This window comes from Motacilla alba, chromosome 4 (genome assembly GCF_015832195.1).
Source record: "Motacilla alba alba isolate MOTALB_02 chromosome 4, Motacilla_alba_V1.0_pri, whole genome shotgun sequence".
Taxonomy (NCBI): Eukaryota; Metazoa; Chordata; class Aves; order Passeriformes; family Motacillidae; genus Motacilla; species Motacilla alba.
This window is the reverse complement of record NC_052019.1, coordinates 11919429-11933471: the sequence shown is the minus strand read 5'-3', so window position 1 is coordinate 11933471 and position 14043 is coordinate 11919429. Positions and strand designations below refer to the sequence as shown.

The window sequence follows — 14043 nt, the reverse complement described above, 5'->3', positions numbered from 1 at the left end:
ATCCATGTATGTTCTTCTCAGCCTCACCTTTCATGGAAGCTTCTTTTCTCTGACCCTGAAGAGCATCTATAACCACAAACCAGCTACTTATCTGCTGTTGTTTAATTCTTTTGCCCCTCTCCAACCTCTCTTCTAATTGGTCTTGTTCACTGTCTTCTCCCACATCAAGATTCTCATTTTCCTTCATGCTACTTTCCATGCTTGGAATGGTCTCTTCTTGTTCACCAACTATCTGAACTCTTATGAGGGGGAAAAACCCCAACAAAACAAAAAAGAAAACCAACTTTTATTCAGTTCCTGTAGCCTTTGCATGTCACCCATGCCTGTCAGCACTACCTTTTGACTGATCCACTGTGCTTCGAAAGTTGAAGCAAGACATAGTATAATGCATGCCTTGCACATTTTTGAAGCACAGTTTAAACCTAAACAATGTGATTAGATTTTGATAAGCAATGGACACGGAAGGGCATTTGAGTAATTTACTTGGGTAGTCAGAATGTGACTGAAACTTGAGAAATTTCAGACTAAACTGAGAAAAATAAACTGTGAGAAAATCTATCATTTCTGCATGGGTGTGGGATGAGTGTGTAATGTATTTTTTCTTTTCTTGAGGCATAACTTCTGAGAATGAGGAAGAGGTGAAAAAGTTATCATCTGAGACTGACTTGGAGAGGGCTGTGAGAAAAGCTGCCTTGGTCATGTATTGGAAATTAAATCCAAAAAAGAAGAAGCAATTAGCGGTTTCTGAGCTGCTGGAAAATGTTGGGCAAGTTGACAATGAAGGTTTGTTCATGAACTGAATTATGGTATGGATAAAATACAGACTTACGGGCACAGTACAGCTCAAAACCTTAAGGGCTTTATGAACAATCAGGAATAAGATAATAGTAAATGTACTATCTACTTAAGATAATGTAACTCTCTCAAGGACTGACTCTCTTTTAATAACTATGCTCTCTGGACCAACACTTGCTGTAGGTCGTGGGTCAGTTGAGCACTTGTTGAGCACCTATTTAAAATATAGTTATTTACCACTCTTTGGCTGTATTTGATTTTTTTTTTCCCCTCTGATAGTCATCCTAATGATACCTCACTAGATGTTTCAATTTACAGATGCAATGTTCAAGACATTCTGCCACTACAGCACTAAATGTTAGCTGTGGCAGCCCTGTTTCTTTTTCTAGTACAGTAACGGGAATATAGAAAACTAGCCACTTGTTTCTATGTAAGTTTGTCTTTTCCTTACTTTGAGGAAATATCATTCCCCAGATGTTGCAGTTACTGTTTGATCACTTTAATTGACTGCTTTGACTTTCCATAAACTTCTGTTACCAAAACAGATGGTGAGAAGCAGCCTGGCCCAGTCCCAAAGTCCGTGCAGAAGCAGAGAAGGATGCTGGAGCGATTAGTGAACAGTGAATGTGAGTGTATGCTGCTGCTTTCAGTCTTGGCAAGTGGTTTTAGTTTCTAGTTTGCTTTGGTAAACAATTTTGTGCTGCCAAAGAATGTATAAAAGGTTTGGATTGCATTAAACTGATAGTGTCAGTTTATTCTGTGTGGAAAACAAATAACTGATCTGCATGTGAACTCACAGAAGACATCACGGTTACAGTCAACTACTAAAGGGAGTTTGCATGTCATTTGTTATATTTATATTCTTGCCCTTTCAGCACTCGAAAGGCTATTCACCAAAGGAGATTCTCACCTTCAGTATTTTTTTTTAGTTCTAAATGCAGTAGTGTTTCTGATTACAGTGAGGGAATGAATTATGCACCAATTTAGTGCAGACAGATCCTTCATTCTATTTGTCTTGCTTTCATTTGCTCTTCCCTTATAATTAATATTTGTCTTTTCATATTTGTTCAATGAATGAATTAGGAAAGGTGCACCAAGATACTTCTTTCATTATTTACAGCAGCTTAATTCAGGTTTTGCGAAGAATTAAACCCCTAACACACACAGGGCCAGATTTGTAGATCTAAGTCTGTGAGTTTTGTAAGGTTTGGTGAAGTGGGGATTGGAAATAAAAGTTCTTTTTAGTCTGGCTTAACTGTTAGAAATACTGATGTGCTTTTGGGCTTTTAGGAGGAAAGTGTTATATTAAGAAAATTGTTGTGAACAAGCTTAAAAAATAAATTTCTTAAAAAAAAAAAAAAAGAGGAGGCTCATTGCATAAAAAAAAAGGTAAGCCTGTTTATTGCAAAACCGAACAACTGGAAGCAAAGCCCCTGGATAAGCCAGAGACTTGTATCAGGTTAGTAACTGTAACTGTAATACAGGCATGTTCCCAGGGAAACCCCTCTGAGGAAACACCAGGGGGTCTGGCACCTCAGGCCTTTTAAAGTCTCTCAGCTCAGCTGATTGGGGCGCTGAGGATCCGTGTTGTGATAGGTTCGTTCTTCCTGGGGCGCTGAGGATCCGTGTTGTGATAGGTTTGTTCTTCCTGGGGCGCTGAGGATCCGTGTTGTGATAGGTTTGTTCTTCCTGGGGCGCTGAGGATCCGTGTTGTGATAGGTTCGTTCTTCCTGCCTTTGATTGGTCTATAGCTTGGATCCTTCTGAACCAATCATTTTGGTATTCTAGCTTCTCATTGGTTGATCTTTCCTCCAATCTTGGCTCGAGCTGTGGTTGTGCTCCATGAGGTAATGCTTCTAGAAAGTTCCTTGTCATTTTACAATGATTGCCACCTTATCTTTCCTTGGTTCCACTCCCCCTCCATAAACACACAACAGTATTCGTTTCTCATACAACCAATGCCAATTAGTTACCTGTATTAACAAACATTTAGCTTTACATACACACTTCACAGTTTAATTAACTACCTATTCCAAAAAGTTCAAATTTTATTTCATTCATAACAAAAATGAATTATCAACAATGCAGCATGTGTAGTTTTTCAAGAACAGTATTTAACATAAGATTCAATTATTCATTGTCAGGAAAACCTCTGTTTCTTGAAATGCACTAAGTCATATGGAATAGGGCATGTGCAATCTAGATCAGTACTTCAAGAGCACTTTTAAATGTCACACAGCATTTTATTTACTAATACATCTGTAGTTTAAGATTATGTGAAACTGAAGTGTCTTACATGGAATAGGGGGTCAGATCTGGAGGTTTGCAGGTTTAAACTCCTTGAAAGATTAGATTTACATTTTGTTAGGCAAATTTGGCCTTTACCTTCAAGGCTTGTGTTTCTTACACAGGTGACTTGAAAAATAGCATTCCTAAGAAGAGTAGAGTATTTTAGTTTTCATTAGCTTTCACAGAAGTAAGAGAGGAACAGGGGCACGTGCCTGTGTGAGTGTGAGAATAAGGGATTAAGGGATGTGAGAAATAATATTTTGGAAAGCAAGCTTGTGGTCCTATCAAGCCTTCTGTGAGACTATATCAGCTGTTTTTGTGACTTGGCTGCCACTGCTGGCAAGCTAGAAGCAGTCCTCCAAGGACAAGACTGTTGAGTTTCATTGTCCAGTCATTGTATCATAATGCAGATGTATTTGGGTTAATTTGAGCTGTGTTGCATTGGGCTTTTTTCCATTCCTTTAGGTGAACTGGCATGTGCAACTGCAAGTGAGTGCACAGCAAGTCATTTTGTTCTGGATTCTTCAGTAATTCAGAGAGTTATCAGAAAAGGAACTGGCAAATATGTTGGTTTTTTTTTTAAGGCTTAAATTGCAGATAAAATACCAGGGCAGTAAATGAACCTATATGTAAGTGTAGGCAGAAACTGATGTGAATATTTTTCTTTTCCTAGGATGGATGGGGGGAGGCTGGGGAATTTATCATAACCATATTGAAAAAAATCTATGAATAATAAAGTAGGATCTACAAAATACACTTTTTATATCAGTTTAAAAGACACTTGGGTGACAAAATACTAATGACATTTAGAAATGAAAAGTTTTCATCAAACACTTAAAGTAGGAGTTAAGCTGTTACCTCTTCTCTAAAGAGCTTTTACCTTTTCATGGAGGAACAAGAAAACTGTTACTCTCCAGCATTTACTTCTCTGACTCACTGTGTTTCTTCATTTATCTTGCCAGAAGGAGATTCTTCTTTTAGTGTTAGTACATTGATAATACTTGGAAGATAGTTTTTAAGCCAGATATGTGTTTGCAGATATCTGATCTGGGTTGTCCCTAATGGAGGTATAAACAGAAAATTAGAGGTGACATTGTCAATGGGCAGTTGTTGCATGCCTGAGAGGGTGCATGTCATTGCAGTGGATAGGCCATCTATACATAGTAAGTTAATAACTCTGCCTTCTCAGGATGTCCCATGATCCTGTAAAAGTGCTGTTAAGGTATTTTTATGAGGTTCTAATGTGTCTGCTTGCTGATTCTTCACGAATAAGACTATTCCAGCACTGTATATTTTCCCAATAAGACAGTAACTAACTTCAGATGACACCTTTCATATTAGGCTTTATCTGAAGCCCACCAAAACACTCAAAGAGTCTCACAGATTTCTTGATGCAAGTAAAGTTGCCTTACAGTCTGTGAATAATAAGAATTGTTAGCAAAAATAAATCATTCTTGTTTCTTGGGAGGCATGCCAGATGGTATTTTGTGGGACATAAGGGTTCATGTATGGAGGAGGAGGAGTGGTAAAAGTCCAAGCCAGAGACAGCATCCATATTGTGAAATTAAACCAAAAGATAAATCATACGATGCTGATTTGCTGTTCAACTCTTAACATTTCTCTTCCTCTGGTTTGTATCTTGAGACAAATACTTTATTTTGCTCTATATCTCCAGTGTTTTCAGTCTTAAATTTGGAAGTATTTATATGTTGCTTCTATAAATGTAGCATATTTAAATTAAAATTTTTCTGAGCCCAAACCCATTAATCCTCTGATTTTGCATTTGATGAAGCAGTTATCTGTCTCTTTAAAATCTCAAACTAGTAAGCAGGCCAGCTTTCATATCTTTGCATCAGCTAACTAGTTAAATTTACTGTGTAGGAGGTGTGTTACAGATTTTTGTCATTCAGTTCTTTCATGTGTACAGCAATGTCATTTGCTTTAGTTTATGGGGAAAAAAAATGCTGTTAATTTTTCTCCTTTACAAACTGCATCAAGCTTGTCTGCCATGGAAACTAGTTAATCCATGCTAATGTAGAGAACTGGGTGCAAAGAGTTTGAACGAGTGTATAAATCATCTTCTGTCCTGCCATTTCCCTAAGTTTTCAGTATTAACCCCATGCCTCCCTTCTGCTCACAGGAGTGGATAAGGATCTTCCAGGGCAGAGGGATGAATTTTGTCTCTATGTAAAGGGAGCAAGGTGTGTTTTGTTGCTGGTAGCTATTTTAGATCTCTGTTGATACAGTTTGGAGGAGCCCCTATCATATAGCCACCTATCATATTAAATTAATACACTTTGTATAGCCATCTATCATGACATTAATACACTTTAGGTAATCCATATTTAGTCTCATAGATATAGTAATTGTGTATTTCCCATAATTATATTTCTGCAACTTCTGAACTCAGAAAAATGACTGCTAAATGACAAATCAGAAGTCAGTGTTTCAGCTGATGACATGCAGATAATTCATTACTGCTTCTGTACAATCTTTCTTTCCAATGCAGCTGTTGAATATTTCTCTGAAGCAGGTACAATAGTTTATGATTTAAAACTGTGACCTAATCCAGTAGTCTTGTTTCCTGTGGAATTCTTGCAGATAAGCTACATTCACTCATTCTGTCATCCTGCTTATCAGTATAATAAACTTACCTGCTGATCTGACAAGATGTAGAGTATTATATATGTTGCTGTCTCAAGGAGACTGTTTTGTTCAGCAGAGGTCTCAGGACCAGTTGCAAGGTAAACCTATGTTTTCAGTAGTTCAGTTTTTGTAGACTAGGTTCTGTTAGGAAAGAAAATTAATATTCCAATTCATAATCAATACAGTGTCATGATAAAATTTACTCCAAGTTTTCATTTTATCTTTTTAGCTAAAAAATTTATTGCTTTGGATGACTTCGTTGAAATTACCAAGAAATATGCAAAGGGAATCATCCCATCCAACCTGATTATGCAAGAAGAGGAAGATGATGAGTTGGCAGGGAAGAGTCCTGAGGAGTTACCCCTACGACTGAAGGTAAAAAGGCAATATGCAACAGGTTATATTGAATGGCCTCTTAAGCATCACAGGCAAACAGGAGTGACTTGCACTTCTCTCTGAATACTGATGTTTAGTCTGTATAGATCAGAATTGTTTCTGTAACTTCTTTTTGGACTTGACCTCATATATATGTTTCAAGTTTCGTATATATGAGTTACATATTTAAAAGAAAGTGACAACAGTTTTCCCTTTAAGGGGTCAATCTACCTTCACTACATCTTCAGTGAGGATTTAAATGTATTTGTCATCACTGCCCTATTTTTATTACAGATGTTGTTATATGCTTCATATCTTTCTAATTTAAACAGGAGCAAGCAGGTGGGAAAAAATATCCGTAGCATAAAAAGGTTCTGTTATGATGGAATTCAAGAAAGATGAAACTTGCTGTTAGCTTCTACACTAATACTTCTATAGGCAGTGAAAGGAGAAGGGAAAATAAAGGTGCATGCCTTCAATACTGGCATAAATGTTAGTCTTGGTAGGGGGTGTGTGGTTGCTGACCTGAGTTTTTGCTGTAAGTTTGTTGCCCATTCTTGTATTGCAGGGGTGGGGAAAAAAGGGGGAGTGAAAGGTGTCTCTTTCCAAGCTTTTGCTTGGCTAATTGTCTGAAAGAGTTGCATTTATGAAGAACAGAGATGCCTTCACAAATAAACAAGGTTTTGCCCAAATCACTGGGGCATGTGCTATCCCAGTTATCACAGCTATCACAGTGACACAGGTATTTGCTGGAACATTCTTGACTTTTCCCCTTGAACTAATTCATATAAAAATCTGGGAAAACATAAAAACTGTCATTTTATGGGGGAAGGATTGATTGTGGCATCTAATGTCCCTATGCAATATTTGAATGTGTGTTTGAAAAATCCAGTTCCTTTTAATTATCTTCTGTAAAGTATGGTTGGTTATAGGGAGAGTATTCAATCCAGCAGTTTCTCTGTTGTCCAGTGACTGTGTTGGAAAATGCCACATAAAATAGGTAGAATTTTAAGAACCTCTACAGTTACTGTTGTGGAGTTAAAAGAATCTGTAAATGTGTAGCAATTGAATTTAACATAATGCTGCTGCTTCCAAAACGGATTTTGAGAGCTGCATTCCTAGATGCTTGGCAAGGATTGTTTAAAGATAAACCTGCAGCTGTAAAGACTTGCTGTATGTGTATATGAATCACAGGCACTACTTCCTGCAGTGTATCTGCATAGAATGGATAGCATAATCCTTGCAGAACGTGGCAGTTACATGCTTTAAAGTACAGTACTTGCAGCTTAAGTAATGAGTTAAGATAGTGCAGGGCTGTAGCCATGTAGTTTATCTTCAGTATGAAGTTAGCAGAGCAGAATATTTGACTAGGAAGCCATTTAATTATATGTGTCAAAGGTAATGAAATACATCTTGCCTGAAATCAAAATTGTCTCTGAGCTTCGTCTGAGTGAGTTAATAAAAATGGAGCTAATAATCTCAGACACAGTAATCTTATTTTATTGGCAACATTGATCTGAAATATAAATCTCTTCGTGTTAGCTGACGATAGACAACTGGTTGCTACTGCTTCAGCTAGGAATGTCTGTGATGTAAAGATACAAAACTGCTCATTAATAAAATGCTTCTTTCTCTTTTTCCAGGTTGTAAAATATCCACTTCATGCCATTATGGAAATTAAAGAATACCTTATAGATATTGCATCAAAGGCAGGAATGCATTGGCTGTCTACCATTGTTCCAACACACCATATCAATGCTCTCATCTTTTTCTTCATCATCAGTAATCTGACAATTGATTTTTTTGCCTTCATTATTCCATTAATCATATTCTATTTGTCCTTCATTTCTATGGTGATTTGCACACTGAAGGTTTTTCAGGACAGTAAGGCTTGGGAAAACTTCCGTGCTTTGACTGACTTACTGCTTCGTTTTGAACCAAACCTAGATGTTGAGCAAGCTGAGATGAACTTTGGATGGAATCACTTAGAGCCGTACTTTTATTTTTTACTGTCAGTATTCTTTGTAATTTTTTCCTTCCCCATAGCAAGCAAAGACTGTATACCATGCTCAGAGTTAGCTACTGTCTCAGTTTTCTTCACAGTGACAAGTTACATGAGTTTAAGCACATGTGCAGAACCTTACACGCGAAGGGCATTAATGACTGAGACAGCTGCAGCTTGCTTATCCCTATTGCAGGTATTACCTGGGAATTTTGGCTACTTGAAATTCTTAGGTAAAACCTTCTTTACCGTTCCTGTAGGCCATTTCTTTGTGATCAATGTAAGCATCCCATGCCTTCTGTTTTTGTACTTGTTCTATCTTTTCTTTAGAATGGCCCAACTACGGAATTTTAAAGGCACCTACTGCTACCTGGTCCCATACCTGGTGTGCTTTATGTGGTGTGAACTCTCTGTGGTCATTCTGCGGGAGTCCTCCGGCATTGGGCTCGTTCGTGCATCCATTGGTTACTTCCTGTTCCTCTTTGCCCTCCCAGTGCTAGGTGTAGGCATTGCATTGATGTGTCTTGTCCACTTCATTAAGTGGTTTTTGTCTTTGGAGCTCATGAAAATTGTAGTGACCCTGGTTTTGTGTGGTGTTCCTTTGCTCTTTCGATGGTGGACGAAGGTTAACTTCTCCGTAGTTGAAGTGGTTAAATCGCTCACTCGAAGCTCGATTGTGAAACTCATTCTGGTGTGGATTACAGCTGTAGTGCTGTTCTGTTGGTTCTATGTGTATCGCTCTGAAGGCATGAAAGTTTACAACTCCACCCTGACGTGGAATCAGTATGGTTTCCTCTGTGGACCCCGAGCCTGGAAGGAGACTAACATGGCACGTACTCAGATTTTGTGCAGTCACCTGGAAGGACACCGAGTGACGTGGACCGGGCGATTCAAATACGTGCGCGTGACAGAGATCGACAATAGTGCAGAATCTGCAATAAATATGCTTCCATTTTTTATTGGTGATTGGATGAGATGCTTGTATGGTGAAACCTACCCTCTGTGTGATCCCAAAAATGTTACACTGGAGGAGGAAGAATTGTGTCGTCTGAAGTTTTTGACAAAGCATAAATGCCACATGAAAATGTTTGATCGATACAAATTTGAAATAACTGTGGGCATGCCTTTCAGTAGCAAAAATGGAAGCAAGCCTATAGAGGAGGATGATATAACCAAAGATATTGTGCTGAAGGCAAGCAATGAGTTTAAAAAAGTGTTGCTGAACTTGAGGCAAGGGAGTATAATTGAATTCAGCACAATTCTGGAGGGTCGTCTTGGCAGTAAGTGGCCTGTCTTTGAACTGAAAGCAATCACTTGCTTGAATTGCATGTCTAAACTCTTACCTGCAGGGAGGCACGTGAAAATAGAGCAGGACTGGAGGAGCACAGTGCATAAAGCCATTAAATTTGCTTTTGATTTTTTCTTCTTCCCATTCCTGTCAGCTGCATAATGTGCTCGCATATTGGTTCAGTGGTATTTTCGGTGTCCACTGCATTTACACTACCAAAGGTTTGGCTTCTTAAGAGAAAAAAAAAAAAACCAACAAAAATCTACCTTGCTGTAGCAATGCTCAAACGGTGTGCTAATATAGAGCACTGGTTGAGTTTTGCAAGTGTACACATCGTATCCTGACCTTAAACCCTGTATGACTGAAGTAATATATAGTACTTTAATATTGTAAATGAATGCAGGGAATCACTGCTGACTAATTGCATGGAAACTGTTTTGTCCAAAATGGATATATTGCCTGTGGTACAACACTAGATGCATTTACTTGCTCAATGTTAAAAGCACTTTATTCTTTTAAGTATTCACAATGTGCCCATTTGTGTTTTCACAGGTATGGTTTAGAATAGGTAACTGACAATAGCTTTTGTTGCATTTATTGCTTGTATTTATTTGGTGTTTTCTAGGAAAAAAGTGATCTTAGAGTCAGTACCTGGTGGTAATATTTGCGTACAGCAATCACTGTTTCACTCTTTGTCCAGAAGATAGCGACCACTTATTTTTGAAAGGGCACAACATTTCACACCCCAGCAAGGTTTTACAAACTCCCCATGCTTCTACTTAGCATTAAATATTGTGTATGAAATTTGATATTTGTTCTGATTGGTTACACTAAGGTATAGTCCATGCTGGTGTGTGAAAGGCGAATACCAAGGCTGGTATTGAGATGGTATCAGTAATAGACAAGCCACAGCAACTGAAATTATACCTAAAAATGGAAATAGAATGTTTGTTTAATTACTTGTATTTTGCAAATAAACATGAAGTACAAACTTGAATTAAATGGGTACAACATTTGTTCATTCTGCTTTGACATTGTGACCATTGTTTGTGTTGTGCTGATAGCAGCTTTCACTGAAAAGTATGATTTAGAATGTTTAAAATATTCTAATGTGAGATTCTTGTAGTTGCACTTGATGGTTTTGAAGCCAACAGTAAAATCTGGTGTGCCAGGTGAAGTTTTTGTAGCTGTGCAGTCCACACATAGTGCTTCCCTTGCTTTTGTTGTGACTTTGGACATTTTCTGGCCACTGTGGCTGCACATCACAGACACATCCTGCCATTTCCTTGACTGCTTTAGATTCCTTTTTGCCTTTGTGTGTCAGTCATCACCGGGACCGGGGAGAAGGGTTAGCAATGAAAACCTGATAGAGAAGGGGAAACTTTTGGGGTCAGTGAGGCAATGGTTGCATGCCAGCTATGAGCACCCTCCTGAACGTTACCCAGAGCTGCAGTTGGATGGGGGACACCAAAGGCACCTCCAGGTGTGCTGCCCAGTGCCCATGGCAGAAACCCCCACCATCCAAAGCCCCATAGTCATGCTTCAGCCTATCAGAAAATCTATGAAGTAAAACTATATCTTCATGGTGCTTCTAGCTTTGAAAACTTGCCAAGTATCTCTGTTTCCACACGGGGGAAAAAAAAAAAGGAATAAGATACCAAGTAAATGCAAGTTTTGACAGCTTCCCTTACTCAGGCCCATTTTGGCTGGAAATAAGCCAAACTTAGGCCTTTCTCCTCGTTTTGTTACAACATCCATAGGCTCTTTTTAGATACCCAAACATTCTTCCTGGCTCTGAAATATAAGCACAAAAGATTTTAAGTTTTTTAACTTTATTCCCTTACATACATACACAACTGTGAAACTTCTATTCATAGTTTTGTCAGGAGGAAAAAAAAAGGCAACAGTCTTGGGATTTAGGACTAATGTTAAAATTTCTTCCTTTAGCTTTTACCCTTTGTATGGATGTCAACTTAGTGAATAACTGTGGTGCGTTTTGAAGGAGTTGTAACATGTCTTGAAAATAAAAAAGTGATTCAAGTCAGATGTGGGAAGTTTTTCAGGAGGAGGGAGAGTAATTGATTTCTTTGGAATGAGTTGCTTTTTAAGAGACAAAAGGCTTAATTTTGTTACCTCAGTTCCCATCTGTATCATAATAACAACTCTGAAATTTGTATTGCAGCCTTTTTTGTGGAAGTTGTTAGAGGATATTGGCATATAACTGTTACTAAATTTGAAAACTTTGAATTATTAGCTAAAAATCTCTGGTTCCTCAGAGGAGGAGAGCCCCTTCAAAAATACTCATATCAATATTGGTCAGATTCAAAGTTGAATAATTACCCTTTATGCACTTCTATGAAGAAAAAAAAACACCCAAAGCCAAACTCTGAATTAGCTAGATCCTAAGAAAAATAATCCATGTGCTCTGTAGTGATGGATTGATGGGGATACTTGAATTTGTCAAGTGCCTCCTTTCAACACAGGTGGGAGGTTTTACACAGTAGCACATTGAAGATCATTTTCCATATGTTTTCAGTTCTTCATTGCAGCCACAAGGGACAGAGGAAGCAAATTTTACTTCAAGACCTTTAAATAGTGCCTTTTAATGCTAGTTCTCAAGTGTTTCTCCTTGATGTTTTTAAATTTTTATGGAAAAAGAGCATAGATTAATGACTTGATGGATCTTGTGTATCTAGTGTTCAGTGTTCTGAAACCTTTACCGAATAAATCTTTCCTTTCTAAAGTATATCTTAGCTAACAATCACAGAATTGCTGGAATTTAATAATCAAGGTGTTTTTACAAAGGGTGCCTCTATTTACTTTGCACCTTGCAAGCAAACAGAGCAAAAAATAACTTTGTTCCATTCCTCCTACAGCTTTGTGTTCCAAACCAGTCCATCTAGCTGGAGAGGCACAGAATCTGGCAGCTGCTGTTAATTATTCAATTATTCCTACATTTATTATTTTCTTACTCAGTTTTCAATATATGATGAATTATAAACAGTTCCAAAGGCAGGTGCCCTTTCTCTAGGCTGGGAATTCAGTCTTTTGAATTAGTATTAATTAACAAAAGAGGAGGAGGATATTGCATGGCTATTGACAATTCTAAATTAGGTTCAGCTGTTCTGTAAGTTCAGCTTTAGCATTTAGAATATGAAGAATTTAGAAAAACATTCATTTGAATTCATCTTCAATGTAACATGAAAAAGTACTGCTTGTTCTCCAAACTGGTATGTTCTTCCATAAGCACAGAAAAACAACACAACACATATAGAAATTCTGAATAACTTAAGAGCCCACTCTGTAATGACTAACAGCATCTTGCAGGAGGCAAGAATGCAGGGTTTTGCCTTGTTCTCCCAGAGACAAAAATGGTAGATCAGTAGGAATTACTGTGGTTTTATTTATTAGAACTAGTGGATCTTTTAAGTGCTACAAAATAGCTGTTATTAATTGGAAATTTGTTGCAATTTTTTTGTAACACAGGGTAATAAGAATGTTGTCCAGAGATGCTGTGGCTGCCCCATCCTTGCAGGTGTTTAAGGCCAGGCTGGGTGGGGCTCTGAGCAATCTGGCCTAGTGGAAGGTGTCCGTGTCCATGTCCATAGCAGGGGGGCTGACAGTCCCTTCCAACCCAAACCATTCTGGGTTACCACTGGGGTAGTGTAGTGCTTTCCTGTATTCTTACACTGAGCTGCTTGTCTGCCTTCTGGCTTCTCTATTTACACTGGGAAAGGCAAAAGAATGTGAGTAAATACCTTTTTCAATACTTCTGAAACCCATTGCAGCCTCTCAGGGTAAGGCTCACATCCAGTAGCAGCTGAAAGAGGTTGAAAGAAGCTGCGCTCCAACCTCAGCTTCACAGCTGTGATTGTTTGAACAGCAGATGGATAGGAAGGAAAACCAACAACTGTGCCATTGAGTTAGAAATACATTAATCCATGCAGCAAAAATTAGGTGCAATTTGCCAACTTGTAAGGAGATAACATACCTGCTTCTGGCACCTATGTACAAGCAAGTGTTGCATGCAAATAGGATGCCTGGAAACCAAACACCAAATCACATCCCTGTTTATATCTATTAAGATGGTTCATTTATTTTCATAATATTACTCAAAAGCTTTAATTGCCTTTTACTCTAGGAAAAAAAAAAGTCATTACCATCCTGCAGTTCCTCTTATAAATCATAGCCTGATGTGGGAAAGATGAGAGTCACCTTCCCCTTAAAGGGAAGTGTTAAGTGTTAAGCACTGAGAAAACTTGTGTTTTCCTCCCCTCTAACTAAGTTTGAAGGTTAAGTTTTGAAGCAGAACAGGAACATGGAAACACTGGTTATAGCCCTCCTTTTAAAAATACGCATGCTCTTTTAAAAGTCAGAAAACAAGTCCTAGGGCATCCAGGAGGTCGTGTCCTCATGCAGGGGCATTGACCTCCAGAGAGAGCACATCTCTGCCTGAAGCCTCGCTGTACTGGTTTGCTATTCAGGACTTTCTGCAAGAAAATGGTACGTTTGCTAGTTTGGCAGAGGGCAGGTGTCCCCAGCTGGCAGAGACCTCGCCTGGCGCTTTGTCTCCCGTGCCATCAGGTGGCACTCCAGGCTCATGCTGCGCTTTCCTCCCTCTGCCGCTGTCTCCAGAGGGCACCGCCAA

The 14043-nt window shown here is 38.5% G+C and overlaps 1 protein-coding gene across 2 annotated transcripts in view; it reads left to right on the top strand.

Moving 5' to 3' along the window:
• WFS1 (wolframin ER transmembrane glycoprotein) overlaps positions 1 to 10392 on the top strand; it is a 33418-nt gene extending 23026 nt beyond the window's left edge. For both annotated transcript variants that reach the window (XM_038135756.1, XM_038135757.1), the window contains exons 5-8: positions 613 to 783; positions 1341 to 1421; positions 5960 to 6105; positions 7749 to 10392. In XM_038135756.1, the coding sequence (XP_037991684.1) occupies positions 613 to 783; positions 1341 to 1421; positions 5960 to 6105; positions 7749 to 9557 (2207 nt within the window). In that variant the 3' untranslated portion in view covers positions 9558 to 10392. The remainder of the gene's footprint in view (positions 1 to 612; positions 784 to 1340; positions 1422 to 5959; positions 6106 to 7748) is intronic.
• Positions 10393 to 14043: the final 3651 nt, after the last annotated feature.